The following is a 20784-nucleotide window of genomic DNA, read 5'->3' as shown; positions in this document are numbered from 1 at the left end:
TCAGAGCATTAATACCTCAGGCTCATTGAAATGAAAATTATTATAATCATGAGGAATACGGTTGCTATATTACCACTGATACCAAAAGCGTATGAAGCTCGTCTATGGAAGTCCCATCCCTCCTCCTGAAATGTTGTTAAATAAAGGAATTTTGTATCTAGTCTATGCTCGATTTTCTGAAGCTGAAATTATTATTCAAATAATGCAGGAGGGAAAAGCCACCAAAGTTCAGTGCCTCATTTTTTTTTTTTTTTTTTTTTTACTCTTTATAGTAAGAATGGGATTTATCCGCAGCATCTCGATCAAAACCAAATTCAAACCATTTCAGGCTTCCTTTAGTTACACATCAATTGCTTCTTGAGACTGTCTGAAATGCAGAATGCCTAGAATAATATATCCGAAAATATATATCCCTACATTTAAAAGGGGCCTAAGACAAGGAGCAACTCAAATAACCAGTCTGACCTATCTAAGCAGCTGTGTAGAAGTGATATTTAAGTAGTGCCTTAGGCTAGATAAAGTTGACATCTAGTCTTTTGCAAAGGAAGATTGAACTAGAAAGTTAGATATAATACAATTTAAAAAACCCCAAGACAACAGAAATTGGGTTAACAAATCCTTGAAAAGAAATAGAAAAGAAGGCAAGCTACTACACAGTCAGAGGGAGATGCTGTGATATCTTAAACACAACAGAAACATCAAAAAAGATGCTTAGAAAGGAACTGTGATCCTTGGCAGAGCAAAAGGCCAACATAAAATCCTCATGACTGTCAAATGCTTCCACTAGGGGGTAAGAGAGATTCATCATCCGCCAGTGCAGCGGGCTTGCAGTAAACGCTGGATATAATTCAAATGATTGTGGTCAGCGTATTAGAGGGGGACATGGGTGTAAACTTGTGCAAGTCGAAAAGTATTTGTGATATTTAGCTAATAAAATGTATGTTGGGAAGGCAATTTAATTCTGCCTGGGAGAAAAAATTGAGCCTGTGACAGTAACTGCTTAGGATTTTTTTTTTTAAATTTTAAGATTCAGAGTAAAAAGTCATAAACAACAAAACGTGAGAATCGGACACAGTAATGTCAGTGCACTGCAAGAACTATTATTTGCAAACCACTGGATCCAAGGGGTACATAAAGTGGTAAGAATGGCTCCGTGGAAGTTCCTTTTCTTCCGCTTCTTCGAATAAATGTAGATGTAAATCAGCTTTGGAGCAAATCTCCAGCGATTCCACACCATTCAGAGTGCCTCTCAGGTCCGGCGATCGCTCGGGTCAGCTGTGGGCAGACAGCTCGAAGGACAAAGCAGCGACTGAGGACTTAGCCCTGGTTGTTTTGAACACAGCCCTGGCCTGTCGCTATGCAATACTAACTTGGCTCCTGTGACAATACATTACTGATTGAAGAGGAAAAGCTGTACAGAGACATTACTAAACACAATACAATCCCAAAAAGTCTAGTAGATGGTGAATGGTTTTCTTGTGCCACTGAGTTTTTTTCTGCATCATCTCATTAATCAGTCCAGGGTAGAAGGGCAATAACTAATTGAAAATAAGAAGTCTGAATCCTTTCTCCAGAACTTAAAATTTTTATTTATTTTTATAGAGCAAAAATGAAAAGCTCATGGCCTCAAGATTTGAAAACAATATTCAGCCACACAGGCCTTGAGTTAGCAGCCTGTTACATAAACAAGTCGTAATTCCTGAGAAAGCTTCGATAAGACGCTGTGTAACCCTGTACAACATAATTTCCATTTAAATATAACGCACGGGAAAAGGCTTTGTAGAAAAGCGACACCTAATCGTGAAACAACTATGTTCCCACTACCACAGTCCCTACTTACAGGCATTTATTTGATCACAGTGATCATTGCAGCAAGCTGAATATTTTGTCTCTTCCATGTGCAAGCAGCTACAGTGTTGGCTGCTGCCAGCACCTAAGTAAGAAAACAGCTTTTATGCAGAGGGAGAGTTTGCAAAGCAGTAAATTGGAGTTCACAGATGTGGTTCTCGTAGTACTAGACAGAAGTTTGGAAATTAAATCTCACCTCTGACATCTGAAGGGATACTATAGCATGTTTTTAAACATGCTTTGCAACCCAGCACCGGCAAAACAATGATTTAAAACTTGTAGTCTACAGACCACTTCTGAAGGATTCATGAAGGATAATTAAAGGAAGCAAGTTCGTTGACAGCCTTTTAGTGCCACCTAAGTTACGAAACCCTCGGGACACGTTACTGCTAATCCCACTACAAGTGACTTGCAAGTATCCTCCCTCCTTGTGATGCCTCGTGACTAAAAAATAGGAGTAAGCTACATCACATGGACATTGCTGTTCACCAGAACCTGGCAGCACCCTGACAGACTGATTTTAAAGAAGTGGTAGGTCAGCAAATTACTCCATACTGCTGCTTGTAATCCATGGAAAACCGAAGCAGCACCTCCCCTGCACTTCAGTAGAGCAGCCCCTTGATGAGTGATAGAGCTCGCGTACAGGCCAGCTGTTGACACAGCAAGATAATCATTATCCTCTTGGATTTTTCACGATGAGACTGCATTTGGCAGTCAGCCAAGGAGCAGCTAAGGAAACCATTCGAACAGTTTGGTTGTCATGTCGAAAAAGCAACAACCCAATGCTCAGTTCTCTCCCAAGCAACATGAGATTTTGGAAAAAACAGGTCAGTTAGTAAATGTGAATGGAATTCAGCTGCTCTGCCATCTCTGTAAAGCTTCCTTAGGATTTGGTGACTGCCTGCTCTCCTCAGCTTCACGGTCAGAGGAAAGCGTTTTGAGACTGGTTCAGAGAAGCACCTCACACGATGAGGAGCACATAAGGTCCCTCACAAAACAAAGTGCTTCCATGGCAGGAGACACGCTGGCCACTGGCAAGGTAGACCTTAAACTGAACAAGGGCAAAACACGTCAGGGGTCAGAGACAGACCATCAAAATGGGGTATTCGGGCTGCTTGGCTGAGTTGGATGCTGGCCATGTTGAGCTAGCTGTGATATCTATTTTGATTAATGTTTTTCTGATTTCATCTTGTTTTCACTCAGGATTCCCTGGACTGGGCTGTGCCGCCTCTGTCCGTGGTACTTATCCATGAAACCTCCTGTCTGTCAGGTGCACGGTTCTGGAATGAGCATCTGCCCCAGCAAGAGACCTGCGAACTTCACGGGTGGCGACAAAAATCTTTGCAGGATGTCCCTAAGAACTACTGCACCGTTCAAATGAACCACAGGAATGTTTAAGCCTTGTGCTCGCTTAACTTTGGAAGTTACTTGGTTCAAAGGGATATAAGATGATCTTGATTCTCCTGCCGAAGGAAACTCTCCCTCTGACCAACAGCTCTGACACACCACCTGAGTCAGGGCCAAACAGGATTATCACAGGAACCTTGACCACAAGTGTTCCCATTAGCTCCCTTAGACCTGAAACGAGTGCCCTTGATTAGTCATGGATTGTGCGCTAAGCAAGTCAGGCAAGCTGTCAGCAGAGCCTTGTGAAGACATCTGATACTGATGGAACCTCTACACCACGTGTACGCTTCAGAGATACGCTCTGGCACATGCATCTTGGGTTTAGGGTTGGGTTTTTTTCTGTTGTTTGTGTGTTAAGTAATTAAAAGAACAGTGCTCTGTGTTCCTCAATATACACATTTCTGCCTCTCCTCCAACCACAGGCTCTATTCAACTGTACTACAATTCCTATTGCTCCAGTTTGTACCACTGCTGCCTTTTCTTCACGCCCAACTCATTACCAAAGTTGCATTCTCTGTTCCTCAGTCCCATTTCGTCCATTCTCTAGCTGCACTCACAAATTTCCTGCTCCTAACAGTTATCACACAGCAGAAAGTCAACCACCCCAAATGGCCTGATGTTACTGTAGTGCCCTCCTTTGACAGCAAAGGGAACTCAGAAGGTTTTTCGATGCAATGAGCTGAAGAAAGCACCCATGTCAGACACAAAGAGCTCCCAGGCTTGCCTAAGTTTCGAAGACCAAGTCAGGAGACAGGCAAAGCTGTGTGCAAACCCATCTTTTAGAAACTGGACTTCGATCAAATTTGAACTTTCCTCAGGAATGAAAAAAAGCACATCTAAACTTGCTAAAATTAGTGTTCTTTACTCCAAATTATGTAAATTTAAGTGATACTTAATCACCCAAAATTCTCAGACACATCACCTATACAAGGAACAGGTTCCAGGATCAACATCGAAGGCACAACTGAGAGTAAAAAAACACCAAACAGCATAAATATCTCATCCAGAAGATGAGAGCAGCAAAAACAACATATCATTACCATAGTTTTCTAGCATAGCAACAACTTCGTATTACTGATAATCCTTAATTATCTGTTTTACTACATTGTAAAAAAAATCTTTTTGCTACGCTAACGGAAATTTTCGACAAATGCACAATTAAGTTCTTTTACAAAGGGCAAAAATCAAAATAGCTCGACTAAGAATAGAACTGAATGCCACATGTGAGCCAGGAACAAAATGTAATCATGGGACTTTATAGGAACATTTAGGTCAGGCATCCTCAACTTGACTCATCACACCGAGCAGCTTAAAACTTCACAGCGACTAGTCAGGGAATCACTTTGTTCATGCAGATCAAAATGGTGTATCACTACCTAACAATAAAGACTTGGGAGTTTGGGTGAAAATAGTGCTGTCAGCATTTGCTGTCTGAACGTAACAGGTATTTTGTTCTCGTCCTGTTAAAATGCAAATAATCCTAGCATTTTTCTTTCAAAAGCAAGGGAAACGTGCAAATCTGTTTGTTTACTTTCTACACACAGGAGAACGGTAACCTGAAAATCTACTCGTGAATTATTTCCAATGAGTCATTTTCTTACAAAAAGTCTACTATTCACCACTTTGGGGCCTGTGGGAATGGGGAGGAGGGCTAAAAATTCCAGTCTCATTTGCTTAACTGAAAGAAGCAGAGCTCAGTGTCTTCTCCAGCTTTAGGCAAATCTGAAATCTTTCTTTAAATCTGAAGTAGACACAGGTATCAGCTTAAAGCTACATGTTTGAAAGCTTCAGACTGTAAAGAAAAGTAATTTTAAAAAAGCAAAATAGCAGAATACTAGCAAATTCATAGAAAAAAAAATTATTTCAAAGCTCTAAGGACAACAAACAGTGCATGGGGGTGGGTGTAGAGCAGCATCGGGCAACATCCGGGCACCTCAATAAAGGAGATTGTCAACAATCCAAGAAAGAACCAGCTTGTAAGCAGTCAAGTAAATAAATGGCTCCAGAGAATAAGAGCTTGGGTACTCATCCCCCTCATTGGCATAACTAAATTAATGAGCAAACAGTAACTCATAACCATCAATAATTCACTTCAAAAGTTCAGCAAAATTACTTGCTAAAAATTAAGCCTGATCAAAATAAGGAGGGCAGCCTAAATTCAAGATCAATTAGCTTCCTGGGATTTTGGTAACTGGAAGAAAAGAAGCTCAGGACTAAATACAGAATATGAGAATTATTCATAACTTCTCTCCTATAGCAGAACACACCGCAACACAAATTTCCACATCTTAACTGTATGCTGAAAATCTGGATATTTGCAACACAGGAAAACAATGTGCTTATACACAGAGAAATCCTTTTTGAAAAAGAAAAAAAAAACCACAAAAAAACCCTCATTCTTCTCTAAGTCATTTGAGGAGAAGAGGCATAAAATCAGTTCTTTACGGTTGTGTTACAATGCTTTTTGGGTGTTTTTAATGTTTCTGGTATACAGAACTCCAGCAGTATGAAGTTTTGCTCCCTCCTCCTACCTTTTTTTGCCGCTGCCTGATAATTTAGTACAAGAACAAGACAACAGGTCTCATCTTTCTAGTCAGCTCCTGCCAGGCAAAATAACCTCTGTCCTTCTACTCCAATTCTCTGTCTCTGAGCATCCTACTTGCCTTCCTGCATCTCAAACCAAGCAGATAATTTCTATTTTATGGCATCTTTCACTTGGTGAAAACTAGGAAAAAAATTGCTTTCTCCTTTCCTGGTTTAAAGAAAATTACTTTTTCACTTTTTTTTTTTTTTCATCTTTGCTGGAGTTTCAAAGAAGATATTTTTAGTTCTTATTTTGCTGATTTTTTTTTCTTTTGAGGTGCTATATGGTTTCATGCATCAATTATTTGTATTGTGCTGAAGATGGTGAGTGTCAAATGACACAAAGGATAAAAGAGCTGGCATAAGTTTAACCTATATACTGTGGAGTTTACTTGGGTACACAGAGCTAGTTAAGGATGCTAACCTGATACCACAGGACACTGACGCTCGCCTTTCACCTACTTAACAATATATTTCTCATTTGTGCCAAGGGGAAAAAAATTAATATGCACTCTTACCCATCCCTGAATCTTTCTTAGTGCCGTCTGAGATGATATCCACGTGATCGCTGTCTACATCATAACTGAAGAAGTCATTCAAGTAAGTCTTTGATCTCTGGCCACCAAATACATATAAGCAGCGATTTTTCTAGAATGGAAAAAAAAAAAAAAAAGGATGTTGTTACAAAGCTCAAGAAAGTATGTTGGCCAACTGCGATCATTAACAGAAACATTAATGAATCGAAGACTAAGAGAAATGGTTTTTCCTAAGTTTAAAATCATGCCTTAACTATCAGGTCGGCCGGTCTGACTTTGGTAAGTATCTTTTACTGTCATCTCTGCAAAGATTCTCAGGAAACATTTGCGCAGAACAGTTTATTATTCTCAAACTCAATAAAAACTAAGAATTCTTGATTGGATTCTTAACCTTCTTGAATTCATGATTTCTCAGTTTCAAGAGCTAAACCATTAAGGGCTCAGAGCTTCTCCACCCCAAAAAGCCTCTTACAAATGCAATTTTAAAGACTTCTTTTTCATGATTATGAGAGACCACAAACTTGGATCCAACAGAGTTTCAGCTCCGGAGTGACTGGGCAGATTGTACGCAGTTAACTACTGCAGCCCTGCCTGACAAAGCTGTAAGTTCAGAACATTAAAACAACAATTCATTTTTCAAGTTTAACATTAAAGAATTAACAGTCTCCATGTCTAAAATCCGTTAGATCATAACCTAACCATTCAAAATAAAAAGAAAAGGGAACAAAAGACAGACTGCAAGAGAAACCATCCAGGTACCAGCACATTACTAAACTCAGAACAGGCAAATGGCAAGCAGCAAGCCAAGAATAACAGTTTTATTATTTCTTTCAAGTTTGCCAAGTGGAAAGTCCATAAGAAGCAGATTATTTTTCTTGCAAATGGCAGCAAAGGACCTAAACTTCCATGACCTGTGCTTACAGAAACCTGTGTTCTTACCTTTACCATGGATATATATTTGAAAAATTTGGTACCTGTGCAGAATTTTCTCTGGCAATATGCTTTGGACCAGATTTTAGAGAGCCATCCAAATAAAAATAAAAAGCTCTGAAAGCACCATATTCCCCATAGAAATTCTAATCTTTCATTTGAAAGGGAATTTTTTTTTACATTGTTCAAGCTGGTCAGTTTTCAGTTGGTGGTATCAGTACACACTTGAACACCACAATATTAATTTTAATTCTCTTCCTCCTCATGCCCAAGTCAGAGTTTAATATCAGCAAAACACCACGCAGTTCCCATGTTCTGCACTTAAGCAAACATGTGGTTGATGAGCACAACTGAAAAGGCACTGGAAGTTCTATATTTATTTTTTAATAGTGAATACTAAAAGTGCTACGCAGGCTCCTCTTCCCCCATCCCTCTGCCTTGCCATCAGGCTCTGGGTGACATGCCCACAATGCCATCTGTGCCCAGCTGTTAAAAGCTGCTCACGACAACAAGCAGCAGCTGGGTGCTCAGCACAGAGGAATATGAGGCCTGTGTATCCAAATACACACTGAGTAAGCCCCTGCACTAGCCAAATTTACTGTTCCAGTAACCACACAGGCTATTTACCAGATCAGAAGCTTCTAAATTGCTCTACCAACTTTAAAAGAAAAACTCTTTAGATGAAACTGAACCATAGTCTTTGGGTCTATTTACCATTATTCAAGTAAAATTAACTATTTAAAATTCACCTTGCTTTCTACTTGAAATTTCATTCAGTTGAAGTCATGAAAGCTCCAAGACTTGAATTAATACCACCTGCACTTACCAAAGCAGCATCAGAATGTCACCAAACATAAAATCAAGTGAGGCAACATACCGCTTGGGAGATTAAAGACCTTCAAACTTGCAAGAAAAAAATCAAAACCAGATGTTCTCCTTAAAGTCAGGCGTCATGAATCAAAAGATGGTGTGGATACTTACAGAATGGAACAACATACAGTGTCCTATTCGGGATTGGATATCCTCAGGTCCAGCATTACAGGAATCCTCTCTCAAAAGTTTCCATGTCTGACACTGGCAGTCAAAAGCAAACAATCCACTGAACTGCGGCTCACTGGCTCTGCTGTCATCAACGCTGCCGTTGCAGGTCAGAATTCTGCCTCCAAAGGTATAGATCATGTGTTTTTCAGAATCCATACACATCTATAAGAACAAGAGAAGTAGTTTTAAGCCAGCACAGTAAGACTTGAACACGCTATGATTTAAGATTAAACATCCCTCCCCTGCAAGTGATACCCAGGAAGTTAGACAGTGCTCTGCACATCTCCTGAACTTTTACTGGACAGAAAAGAAGACATATCTTCATGGTGGACAAGTATTAACCTCAGAAAACAGTTCCTTTATTTTAAAAGTGAGTCTAATTTCAACTTACTATTTAATAAGCAAAAAGAAGAAAAAACTACATGTACCTTTCACGACCTAAAAACCTTGCCTTTAGCTGCTGATTTTAGACATTTTAGAGCCTACCACCAGGATCCGTAGCCAATTCTACCAGAACATTAACAGAATATTACAATGGCTATGCAAGGGAAAAATTAAAAATCCCTGTTAAATTCACTGACTGCCACTGAACCAATCCAAAACCAGTCTGCAATTCGTTACTCAGATTCCCTCCCAAGCATATATTTACTGTTACCCCCATTATTTCATCATAAAGTAGACCTGTAACCTGGCCAAGGATTTTTTCATTTTTTTTTTTAATGAGACTGCAGCAGAAACACATTTATCCCCAAAGCCTGAATTCTAGTTATGGCACAAGAGCTACATGGCAGTACAAACCAAACTCCCTGACTCCGGGTGATGTTTTCAGACACAGTGCAACCCAGAGAGTTACAAAACACCAGAGGGGAAAAAAAAAAAAAAGAAACAAGATAAGATTACAGTAAGATAGAGATGCCACTCAGCAAAACCTACACAAAACACTTCTAGTGCAGCACATTTTTGTGAAGGTTAAATAAAAACCTGCTATCGCAGTAGATACTGAGGGAGAGAAGAGAAAAAGCTGCAGATTGATAAAGAATTCAGGGAGGACATTCTTTCCGAAGAGACAGCAAGGGAAAAAAGAAACAATTTCAGAAGCAGGCAAACAAGGTACTCAGAGTAGCCTTGCCAGCTGACAATTTACTTCTGCCTTTTCCCCAACACCTGGGAGACTGGTATTTCTTATTAATAGCACAGAAAGACTGATTGGCTTTTGTTCTGCAGACAACACGTATCTAATTTTCGGTGTCAGCAGAAACACGTACTGTGCTGGCAAACAACAGCTTTCGTTACAAAACAGCTAGTACCAATAAAAGCAGATCTTGGGCTGCTTTAAAAATGAGTACTGATGTGCTGTTTCTTGGCCAAGCTTTAGAAAAATCAATTAAGAACAAAATACCTCTTTCAAATACACAAAAGCCATTAAACACACAAGTAAATAAGTATGTGGTCTGAATATGTGGAGAGGTGTGGCTTTTTAAAAGATCAGTAGCCACTCCTCCAACGTGTTTCCATCTCTACAAGGTAAGCACATTCTATAAATTTTAAAAGATAACCAATTTTGAAAGAATCCTGATCCCGTTTGCCTCATTTCAGTGGCTGGCTTATCGTGTTCTTCTGAAGGTACCATACAGAGCTTTGCAAGTTGTTCCCCAACGCCCTCCGAGTAGGCAGATCTGTAAACCCAGCTCAACAAGCCTGATTAAAAACAGATGAACTGTGCTCTCAGCTTTAATAAAACATGTCTTAATAAAATGAATTAATTTGCAATGGTCTTTATGATTCTTCTGACTCGATTTGATTAGAATACCAGTAGTTAGTGGCATTACACAACAACACTATTAGAATTTAATTGAGTGCAGATCACAGCCTTCCCCGTCTCTGCGATGTTCCAGCACTTCTACATGGCAGGAGGCTATGATCAAAATGGATTTGCAAACATTGAAAACTTGCACCAAGAGTATCAGTGTAGCTGACCTGATGATCAAACACCAGCTTTGGACCTCCGTCTGCTGCAGTGTCTTCGCTCAGTAACATCCATGTGTTCGTGTCAATGTCATAGCGATAGAAGTCGCTTTTCAGAGATTTGCTGTTCCTCACGGAGGAATCCAGATAGCGTCCCAGCGTGTAGATCTGCCTTCGTTGAATGTCAATGCACATCTTGTGACAAGATCTGGCGCTAGGACCACTCTAATAAAGAAAACGACCACAAGAACAAAGAGAATCATGCACTTAATATTGCTTCAGGTGGGTCACTGCACACTCACTAAGGGCAAATAAGTACTATCAGCAACTGGAAATCCTTTGATGATCCAAGAAAATCTGCTTGTAATCAGACAAACACAGGATTAATATATAAATATCTACATAATAGGACATTCCTTAACTATTTTGTCCTTTAGAAAGACACAAGTAAAAACCTTAACACATTTTTTACAACAAACTTATGACTTGAAACCTTTTTGTAAGATTCCTTAGAAAACAGACTGTTTCCTCCAGGAGTGATTCTCAGAGGCATGTGAAAGCTACTTGATCTTTTAAAATAACAGAAGCTGATGCACACGAGAGGCAAATTAAGATGTCACAGCCTATAAATAACTACATAGGAAGAAGATTAAGAAGTGCTCTATTACAAGAGCCTCTGTTTTATTAATAGGCTGTTTTCTAACAGATCATAACCAGACACTCCCACAAGCAATCATATCCCGTAATGGGTCTTTGAAGGTAACCAAAGCACTCCCTTGTCCTTCACAAATAGATACGGCCATTCCAGCCTCCATCTCCAACAAAGTTTCCCACGGTAGGCAAAACTGCCACGAGTTATGATCTTCAAGAGAAATACAGAGGGCTCCTGTCAAATTATTACGTGCTTATCCATCCAGGAGCGCTCAACTTAATCACAGAGTAATTTATACAATGACATTACAACGATGCTACACAGTACTGGGCAGTATCCCCTTCTCCTTCCCAAATCTAATTTTGAGAGCCGTCGTATACTAATCTTGAAGCATGGAAGTGGTATTACTGTACTCCAAAATACTAGAAATCAAGAGATGCAAAGCCCTATTTGTATTAGATCAGAGAAAAAGAAAAAAATAGCATCATGCTTATAGATAAATTCTATAGATTAACTTTGAGAAGCTGGAAACCAGCATGAAAACTGGTAAGATTTCAAGTGATAAAAAAAGGTAAGATGTACAGACGACAAAAAAAAAAAAAGCCGATTAAAATCTATAAAAGATTGTGCAATTAGGCAAAGATGTAACATAAACCACTATTTATTGGAAGACTTAGAGGTAAAGAAAAGTAGTCATCCCACACCAAGTAATCAGCACAATATTTGCTCCATGTGCTACCAAATACCACCTTTAGAGAAAACACATCTTCATAACTGTAACATTTAATGTGAAAAAAATTATACTGAAATTATTACTGAAACTTAAAATAGTGACGTATTCCATCAGTGTAAATTGGATAAAATATGAAAGGAAACATTACATTTTTGTAGTTAAAACTTACTACTCATGTTATAGAATTCAATTTCTTGATTAAAGAACAGTTACATGAAACTGTTAACAGTAACTCAAAGGACAGCCTGAGGAGGTGAACCCAATTGTTCGTATTTTGTAAACACGAACCATTATGTCAGCAACTATTACAGATTTGGGGATCAGATATTTTATGGTAATTGAGATCATTTTCTTTTCCGAAAAAAAGTACCAATAGAAGTGAAATATTAGCATAAAATCCTGAATTGCAGCAAGTTTATCCATGGCCTTTGGTCACAGAAGAAGATGACAGAGAAGGTAGCAACACACTTTATCCTATTCCTAGAAAATACAAATCAGTATCTTCCAAAGGACCTGTTCCAAACACAAAGGGTTGTTTCTTTCCACAAAAAGTCTTGATTTGGGTATTCACAAAGGTTGATCAGGATGATTCATAAGGAAGTAACCCCAGTAGACAAAATCCATCTCTAGCTGGGACACTTAAGGATATGCCATTATTCCCCTGCCAAAGAGCACATATTTGCCTTGGCACAGCTGTTGTTTAGATGAAAAGTTAAGACCTAGGTGCGTTTCCTAACTTTCCTCTCTTTGTCAGGTCATTGCAGTTTTTTAGTTGAACTTGCTGGTTAAAGAATCTTCCCCAACTCCCTCACTTGTATATGTTCTATGGGCTAAAGTAAATCCTACCAGATTTGCTCAAATAACTGTTTTCGGCACTTTCAGGAATAAATCTTGATTTCAGAAATTTCCAGACCTGCCCTGCGTTGAAATGCTGCATCATCAAGTGAAATTTGTCTAAGCAGAGACATGAATAAGACACTTAGCACCTACAACACCAGTTTCAAGCTATTGCAACAGTTGTTACACTGGCCAAGGATACAACACGCAAATTTCAACTTCTAAGACTATGTTAAAATGAGAAGAGAATTCAGGAAAAAATACCTTTTTAAAGGGCTACTAAAGGTTTTAAGTTTGATCATTTCATCTATACAAGCACAGAAACTCCATCACCTCAAGCTCCCCTTAAGAACTTCACCAACTTCCAGAGCCTGCCATAGCATGAAACATCTCCTGTAGTAACGAAAACATCATCCAATTCATAATCTTTTCTGAAAGAAAAACGGAGTTATTCTTGCATATCATCTATGAGATCACATGGAACCTGCCAAAAGTTTCCAATTTAGTCTCCATGTTTACCAATATGCATAAATAACTCCATTTAACAGTGGTACACATTGGTTTGATATTTGAGGCAGAAGAAGGGAAAGGCCTAAATCTGTGCTCACTTGAAAGCTACTGAATTTGACTAAGGAAGTCCTCACCGTATGTGGGATATACACAAAGTCCATTTACAAAAAGACAGAAATGGGCAGAGACTGAAAATGAATAAAACACTTCTAAGGCACATGTGGTTAAGTGAATCAAGAGCCTGTAGGCGGTTGCGAATGTTCATCCAAAGACGTGTATTTCATGCTGTTACAATAGTCAGCCTGTTGTTTGGACAAAGAACATACTACCACAACTTGTCATGGAGAAATTGACCCAACAAATTCAAATGGGAAAGAGTTTGTTGATTACAAAAGTGTTCAAAGAACTTGATCCCTTATAAGCAACAAACGAGAAAACTTGACCATTATAGACATGACTCTTTTAAAACTATGGTTGAAGAGATCAAGGATTGTCAAAGAGCAGGAGAACAAGCTTTTGTTCCCTCCTACCAGGATGTAGGCTAGCTGACGGTCCATGAGTCCCAAGGTGTGTGGATCTCACTAGAGATCTCTGAAGCCTTACTCAAACCTGGGCCTTATCACCAAAGATCAACTGCAAACACACAAAAAGTACCTATCGTATTTGCTGCTCCCCTAAACTACTAACTGTCATTCCCAAACATATCTGCAGCTAATAAAGACAGTTTCACCCACACAGTGACAATGAAAAGAGATTAAACAAGCCCAAGTCATCTTGAGCAGAGCAGAAGGCAAATAACAGCTTTGACCAGTTTGCATTCATCATGGAACAGTTTGCCCAGGGAGGTGGTAGACACCCCATCCCTGGAAACATTCAAGGTCAGGTTGAACGGGGCTCTGGGCAACCTGATCTAGTGGAAGATGTCCCTGCTCACTGCAGGGGGCTGGACTAGATGACCTCCATGGTCCCTTCCAACTTAAACTGTTCCATGATTCTATGATCTTCTCTCCTGTGGTTATCTGAACTCATAACAAATCAGTGCAAGACTCCTCATCTCGTTCTTTAGATCCAGTTTCACTGAAGTGTCTCCAAAGGTGTTAGCACGTAGCATCTACATTTTTGCAGATGAACCTTCAATAACTGACTGATTTAGTAGAGGTATGACTTGCTGAACAGAGCACATCTTAGTTAAAACAGACTCTAGTCAGTCACATCCAGCAACCGCATGAACAATCTGAACAAACTCCAGCTTCGGGGACTCTTTCCAATTCTCATCAGGAAGCTCCTGGCACACACATGGCAGAAACTACACGTGAAAGAAGCTTGTGACTAGGCTAAGTTCTTGTTGAGATGGCAAGCGATGCGTTACGCTGCTTTGGCCAGTCCCTCTGCTGATGCCAAGGCTGCGGTGGCAATAGCGGAGCATTAGCATATCACATTTCTAACCTACAGGGCACCAAACAATCCCAAAGATTACTAAGCACAGGCACTGTTCGGTTTCTGTGGAATTCAATAAGTGCCTACGCAGAGCTAAGCCTAACCTGAACAAAACAGCTCTCTGCCACCCAGCACCACCGTACAATTAGCACAGCATAATAACGGCTAAAACCGATTAACCAGTATGTGCCATGGCCCTCTTTTAAAGTGCTATAAAATACCCAGCTTCTGTGCTCTACTCTAATATCCTTCCTCAAACGGGTTGGTCTTGATTGCAGCTCCTCAGGTCTCTAAAATATAAATGCCCCGATAAGGATGGGATGGCAGGGAAAGGAAGGGAGTATGTATAGCTAGGAGTACCCAGGACAGGCTTTCAATCCTTTAAGTGCCCAGAAGCGACCAAGGGCAAATAGGATTTTTTTTGGTTTCATCAGTGCTACACAAAATTCAATTGTGCAATGCCAAGTGAATACACAGTATACTTTATGAAAGGCCTTCTCAACATGCTAAGCCACTTTATAAAATCTAATTAGAGCTTTCTTCATTTAACTTGCAAATGCTGAAAGCAATTATCCCACTTAAGGACTAACTTACAAAACGTTTTCAAAAAGCAACACAACGGCACCGAGAGACAACACTGCCTCCTTAGAATAATTGATTTGTTCCTATACAGGAGAGAAAGGATTGAGACTCAACTCCTTAGGGTAGGGTCTGCTCAAATAACTATTTACACCAGAACCAGCATGCATCATCTTAGCAACAGCATCCTGGCATGCTCCACCAAGGCACAAACATGATAGCTTTCATTTTTTGTTTTGTTTTTAAATAAATGTCCTACAATCCCACTTTAATGCTAACAGGACTGCAGGAAGCCAGTTCCACTCCTCATCCCACCCCCCAAACAAAAACTGGGGGAGCTTGGCTTCTTTTTGGTTATCATAACCTTTTGCAAATAAAGGGTTTTCAGTTGCAAGAAAATCTGTTTTATTCAGGCTGATCCAGATGAAAAACCTCAGGAGCAAGCCTGGACCCTGTTCAAGAGTCAGGGAAATAAAAACAAAGAACAGCTGACTAATTCTCCCTTCTTGGTGCTGTAAAAGACTGAATGGAATGTGAACACTGCCTCCAGTATAAAGTTCAAAAATAAGCGTCATGAGGTAAATGCTCTTGTCCTAAAGCAAACTAGGACGAGGACATAAAAAGACACAAACAACCTACTTTGTTTCCAGTTCTGAGAGCAGGCTGTCATGCAACAAATAGTCCCTCCTGCCTACACACAACTGCAGCGATTAATTGCTCTCATTTCCCAGTTGCAAAGTACAATTCATTTCCTCCTCCACCCCACCCCCCTACAAAAAAAAAAGAGAGAAAGTTCTCCACAATCTTGAAAATGAAAGGACATGCATATTATTCTTGGCGTTCATTCAAGTCTATACGCTTTTGAAGATCAGAGCTTGTTAGTGTTTTATTAATGCCAGTCTTCAGGTAACGCGTACTCCCAAAATGTTTAATCTAAGCTGTAGCTCAGAACAATTTGCTTTACTCTATTTGAGTCCTAAATTCAGCAAGAGAAACAACTACAGCCATACACAAAATAAAACACTGTCATCCCATACAAGCTGCTCACAGAAGGCATTTTAAGTTTCTCATAACTCCAGGTGCCAAACACCTAACAACAAAATTTAATCTATTGGCTTTTTTTATGGTAGCATAGGGCATTTGTATTGCCCATCAGCCCAAAACACAAAGCGAGTGAAGGCTGATATATTGCTCCTAACGCCCGTGCGATCCCCGAGCACATGCCAGGAGTGCCATGTCACGAGATGGAGCAGGCTCTGGCACGTCCCAACACACAAGTAAAAGCTTAAAGCAGCATACAAAGCGAACAGTTACACCAGGTCGGCAGCCACGCATTTCAGCTCTAGGATATTCTTCCAACAATTTATGGAAGATAACAGATATTCCAACTTAATTTTACAGCTGCCCTACCAGCTATAAAGAATATTCTTCGAGAGCATGCAAGTTAAATACGTTCTGCCAATGAATATTTGGGGAAGTCTATTAAATAGATCAGAACCTGGCTAAGAATCACGCCGCTTCAAAGTCCCAGGGACCAGTACTGGAAAGTCATGGATCTACACAATTTTTCACACGATACAGTTAAATGTCTTACAACAAATATTAGGTTCAGATATCAAAAAGTTTCTGACCAGTACTTGCACATAGTTAACTATTAATACGCCTAGCCACAGCTAAGACAAGGAAGATGTCCTTTGATCAGGCAGTTGACACAGTATTTGAGCTATGGCTAATCTGCTTACAAGTCCCCTCCTATAGCAAGGCAACTGAACAGATTTAGTTCCAAAGTCCTTTCTGGGCATCTGACTCAGACATGATGGAGCAGATTAAACTCAGAGGCAGCTTTTTTAGCATACAGTTTTGATTCAAGGTGGGAAAACACATTTAAAAAAAAAAAAATTTAACAGTATGAAGCTTTTTTTTTTTTAATCCTACAAGCATGCACACGGTTGGGATAGTCCTAACGTCTCCCTGCTGATATTTGATGGCCTCAAGCTGAGCCTTCCCTAAAGAAACCTTTCCTGCTTAGACTACAAGTAAAAAATAAATGGCCCGGTGTTCTATTTTTGAAAGACGGTTCAATGAGCTTATAAGTCAAATGATTAAGCTCAGACATGATCCTTATGATAGCAGCGGACTGGATTTGATGACCCATGAAGGGCCCATCCCTTCCAGCCCTACGTAAGACTTTACTCAGTCTGTTTGCTCTGTCCTTAAGGGATCAGTGCAGGTTCACGGACTCAATGCAGCACATAAGCATCTCTTCATTTTCACAGCAATGTTCAGGTTCTATTCCCACGAGAGTCTCCCAGCAGGCCTGGCTTGCAGAAGCAACTAATTTCAGAATATTTTCATAAAGGAATGAACTTGCACATTATCTATTGGCTTCTGATAAATCCTGATTAATGCACCTCTGAAGAAATAAAGAAATAAAACCTCTGACAGATGTGTTGCATGAGTTTACCTACAGAAACCACTTTGGCAACCGATCCTGTGTACCGCCAGTGCAGGGAGCCGCATTCCTGGGTTATTTCTGAGCTACGTGCTCTCACTGTTTGCCCTCACACCAAGGTAGCGCCAAGGCCTTCCAGCAATTCATAACACCATGGATCTCATGTTGCAGTAAATCAAGACATCCTATGATCAAGAGAATTTCTAGGCAATAGTGGAAAGAGGGAAAAAACTCAAAGAGCTTCAAGCATGCAAACAGCAGGAAATAATTCTTTCACTTGGGTTATGCACATAAAGGTCTTGGTTAGGCTTTAGTTTACAGTCAAAAATAAGTTATCCAGCCTACGTGATTCAGCTTCGAAATGCAAACAAGAACAGCAGTGAAGCAATACCTTAGTAAAAGACAACCCTGCAGCTAAAGGACATCAATACTATGTTTTTTCTAAAGGCACAATTTACCTGCAAACCAAACGCTACTCACACTGATAACACATGAATAGAATTGTAGCTGCTTAAACGTGAGCAAGCAAATTGTTGCTTTGGTAAAAGTCAACTCCTCAGCTTTGCTTTCAGTAACACTGCTGAAATATAACAGCCGACCCACCATAGAACCAGAGCTTTCACCAGCTCTGAGAGATGGGCTCTCAGCACAACCTCCCTCGCGTGCCGAATTTAACTAACCCCATTAACAATTGCAGGATGTTGAATGAGGTCATTTTCGCAAGCATCACAAGTTCACGCTGTCCTCTCATTACCAGTAACAATGGCTAGCGAAGGTCCAGCCAAGACAGATTTTTCCATAGATGTAAACTGCTTGGCTTAGCTACAGTCACACTTACAAACCAACAGGCTAGCGGGATGAAAAAAAATTAACTTGTCGTTTATGGAGTGTTTAGACACAAAGATGAGGATGCAGCAAATTTCTGAAGGGCTGGGTTGGTTTTTTTTTAATTAATTGTCCTTGAAAAGTTGGTGATGTATAAACATTAAATTACAAGTCTAAACACTTTGACAGCCACAGGCTCTCAAATGTTTTTGAGAAAGTGAAGACAGTTGCAAAGAGATGACAAAGAAACAGTTTGTACCCAGAGGTGTTAGAAAGTCATAAAAGCGGCTGAACAATTTTTCCCCTCAGGCTAACCCATGGCTATGGATTGCCATCCCAGGAATACAGGTACAAAGATCAGTTTAATGCAGGCTTCCTCTGTTGCCTATTACAGCAACATGGAAAGAGGGGAAGAAAAAAAAATTATATATATATGTATCAGAAGAGAATATTTTCAGTGTTTAAAAAAAAAAACCACAACTGTGGAAATTACCATGCCTTCTTTTGAACTAAGTGACAGCTGAGGAAAGATAGAGCTTCTGAAATCTTTGTTTATATCACCTTCCAGCTATTCTCAGAACATGATTTAGTTATCCAGCTGCAGGAACCACATGAATTATCACTGGAAGCACACTGCTAGTCTCTGCTGTGTCAGTCTCAGAAACAAGGCATTTGCAATTTTGCAATAATCACACAGAGGAAAATCAGCCAAGAAACAGCGCAAGGATTTTCACAGGAGGTCTATGAAGCACCATGCTAAACCCTTCTCTTCCATATATTAAGAATAAACACAAAGCATGGCAGTAAGCACATGTGGAGGAGCTTTTAAAGACAGAGCACTGAAAACAAGGCACCCATGGGGCAATGCAAGGACTAGAACCCAACATTTCCTGAATCCCAGGATCAGTAAAATCTCCATCACACACATGCCCTGGAAAATTCACAGATTAAGTCCTATGAAACACACTCTGCTCTTTCAGGTCTGAGAACTCAACCTATCAATGCACTATCCATTCTGCCAGCATATACTCTTGAGACAGCCCAGAAAGCTTAAATACTAATTAACTCCAAAACCCAGTGGCAGAAATACATTCATTATTAGCAGCAAGGTCCACAAAAACTTACTACATTTTCAAGCCTGTAATTATCCAGACAATTTAGCTAAGGATTTGTCTATGATACTACTTGAGAACGCTTCCCCTATGTTACCATACAGGGATAACTGATATTGCTTTAGGGATTTCTCTATTTGTACAGCTTGAGGAGTGTTAATGTAACGGAAGTCTTTCACAGCCCAGCTGAAATAAGAGACTACTCTACTCCCGAGGCAAAGTTGACTGGTATATGAAGCTCCTTTCACCTTGCTGGCAAGAGAATAAACTTTCCTCCCACCTTGTACCCCTACACACTCTCCTGTTTCTTTAAAATCCTTTTTCCCCATGTACTCACAGTGTGAAATGCAGGGTTCTAGGGATTCCAGCCAGCTCTTGTCTTACAGGTACATATTTCTGTGTCTTTAAAACTCGAAAGGATATACATCACCATTCCTTACATCAATATCCTTCACTAAATCCTTACCTGAAAGTTCTGTGATACTTTAAGCAGTCAAATTAAGTGTCATCTTCCCCAGATGCATTCACAGCCGCCCTAGAGTGTCTCTGTACACTGCCTCATCTGCAATTTACGGGGAACTGGATGATGCAATAACATCGTAATAGAGTCATATAAGTAAAATAAAGTTGCATTCCAGACCAGAGGTCAGAGCAGTAAACTCATCATAAGCTAGAGATGAAGTGGTGATTTTTATCAGAACATGAATACCACAAACCAGCTATGCTTGATGCATTGCTTCAAGGTGTAAAAGTAGTTTATGAGCTACACCCTTTGCAGCTTAAGGCTTTATGATGGTTTGGAAATCCATGGATAATCTGAAAACTGGCACACATGAGCTCCAGGACTGCCAAAGTTTTGCAGCCTTCAGAACCCCGTGCATAATGCATTTATTTAAGTCCTCCTTTCTCGGTGAGACTGACTTCAATACCAGTGTGTGGAGGAAAGGGACCTCCACATGTTGAAACATCGGGTATTAGGAATAACTGAAGTTTGGCTGGTTTTCTGTGCTTTTTTTCATACTGGAAGGAAGAACTACAGGGATTTCATGATGGAACTGAATAACTAAGGACCCAGAGCTGTTTTAAAATATGGATGATCTTATCTTTAAAAAAAAGGTCAAAGTTCATAGAATCACAGAATGGTTTGGGTTGGAAGGGACCTTAAAGATCATCAAGTTCTAACCTCCCTGCCATGAGCCCAGGCTGCTCAAAGCCTCATCCAGCCTGGCCTTGAACCCCTCCAGGGATGGGGCATCCACAGCTTCTCTGGGCACCCTGGGCCACTGCCTCACCACCCGCACAGGAAAACATTTCTTCCTAATGTCTAGTCTAAATCT

General features: G+C 40.1%; 1 protein-coding gene across 1 annotated transcript in view; it reads right to left on the bottom strand.

Annotated features, from left to right (window-relative positions):
* Positions 1-20784, bottom strand: part of MKLN1 (muskelin 1, intracellular mediator containing kelch motifs) — a 45553-nt gene that overhangs the window by 18757 nt on the left and 6012 nt on the right. Inside the window, exons 2-4 of the mRNA XM_010081197.1 lie at positions 10323-10535; positions 8286-8507; positions 6357-6486 (exon numbers count right to left, since the gene is read on the bottom strand). Of these exons, the coding sequence (XP_010079499.1) occupies positions 6357-6486; positions 8286-8507; positions 10323-10535 (565 nt within the window). The remainder of the gene's footprint in view (positions 1-6356; positions 6487-8285; positions 8508-10322; positions 10536-20784) is intronic.

The sequence above is a fragment of the Pterocles gutturalis genome, unplaced genomic scaffold (genome assembly GCF_000699245.1).
Source record: "Pterocles gutturalis isolate BGI_N339 unplaced genomic scaffold, ASM69924v1 scaffold9929, whole genome shotgun sequence".
Taxonomy (NCBI): Eukaryota; Metazoa; Chordata; class Aves; order Pterocliformes; family Pteroclidae; genus Pterocles; species Pterocles gutturalis.
This window is presented reverse-complemented; position numbering and strand designations above follow the sequence as displayed.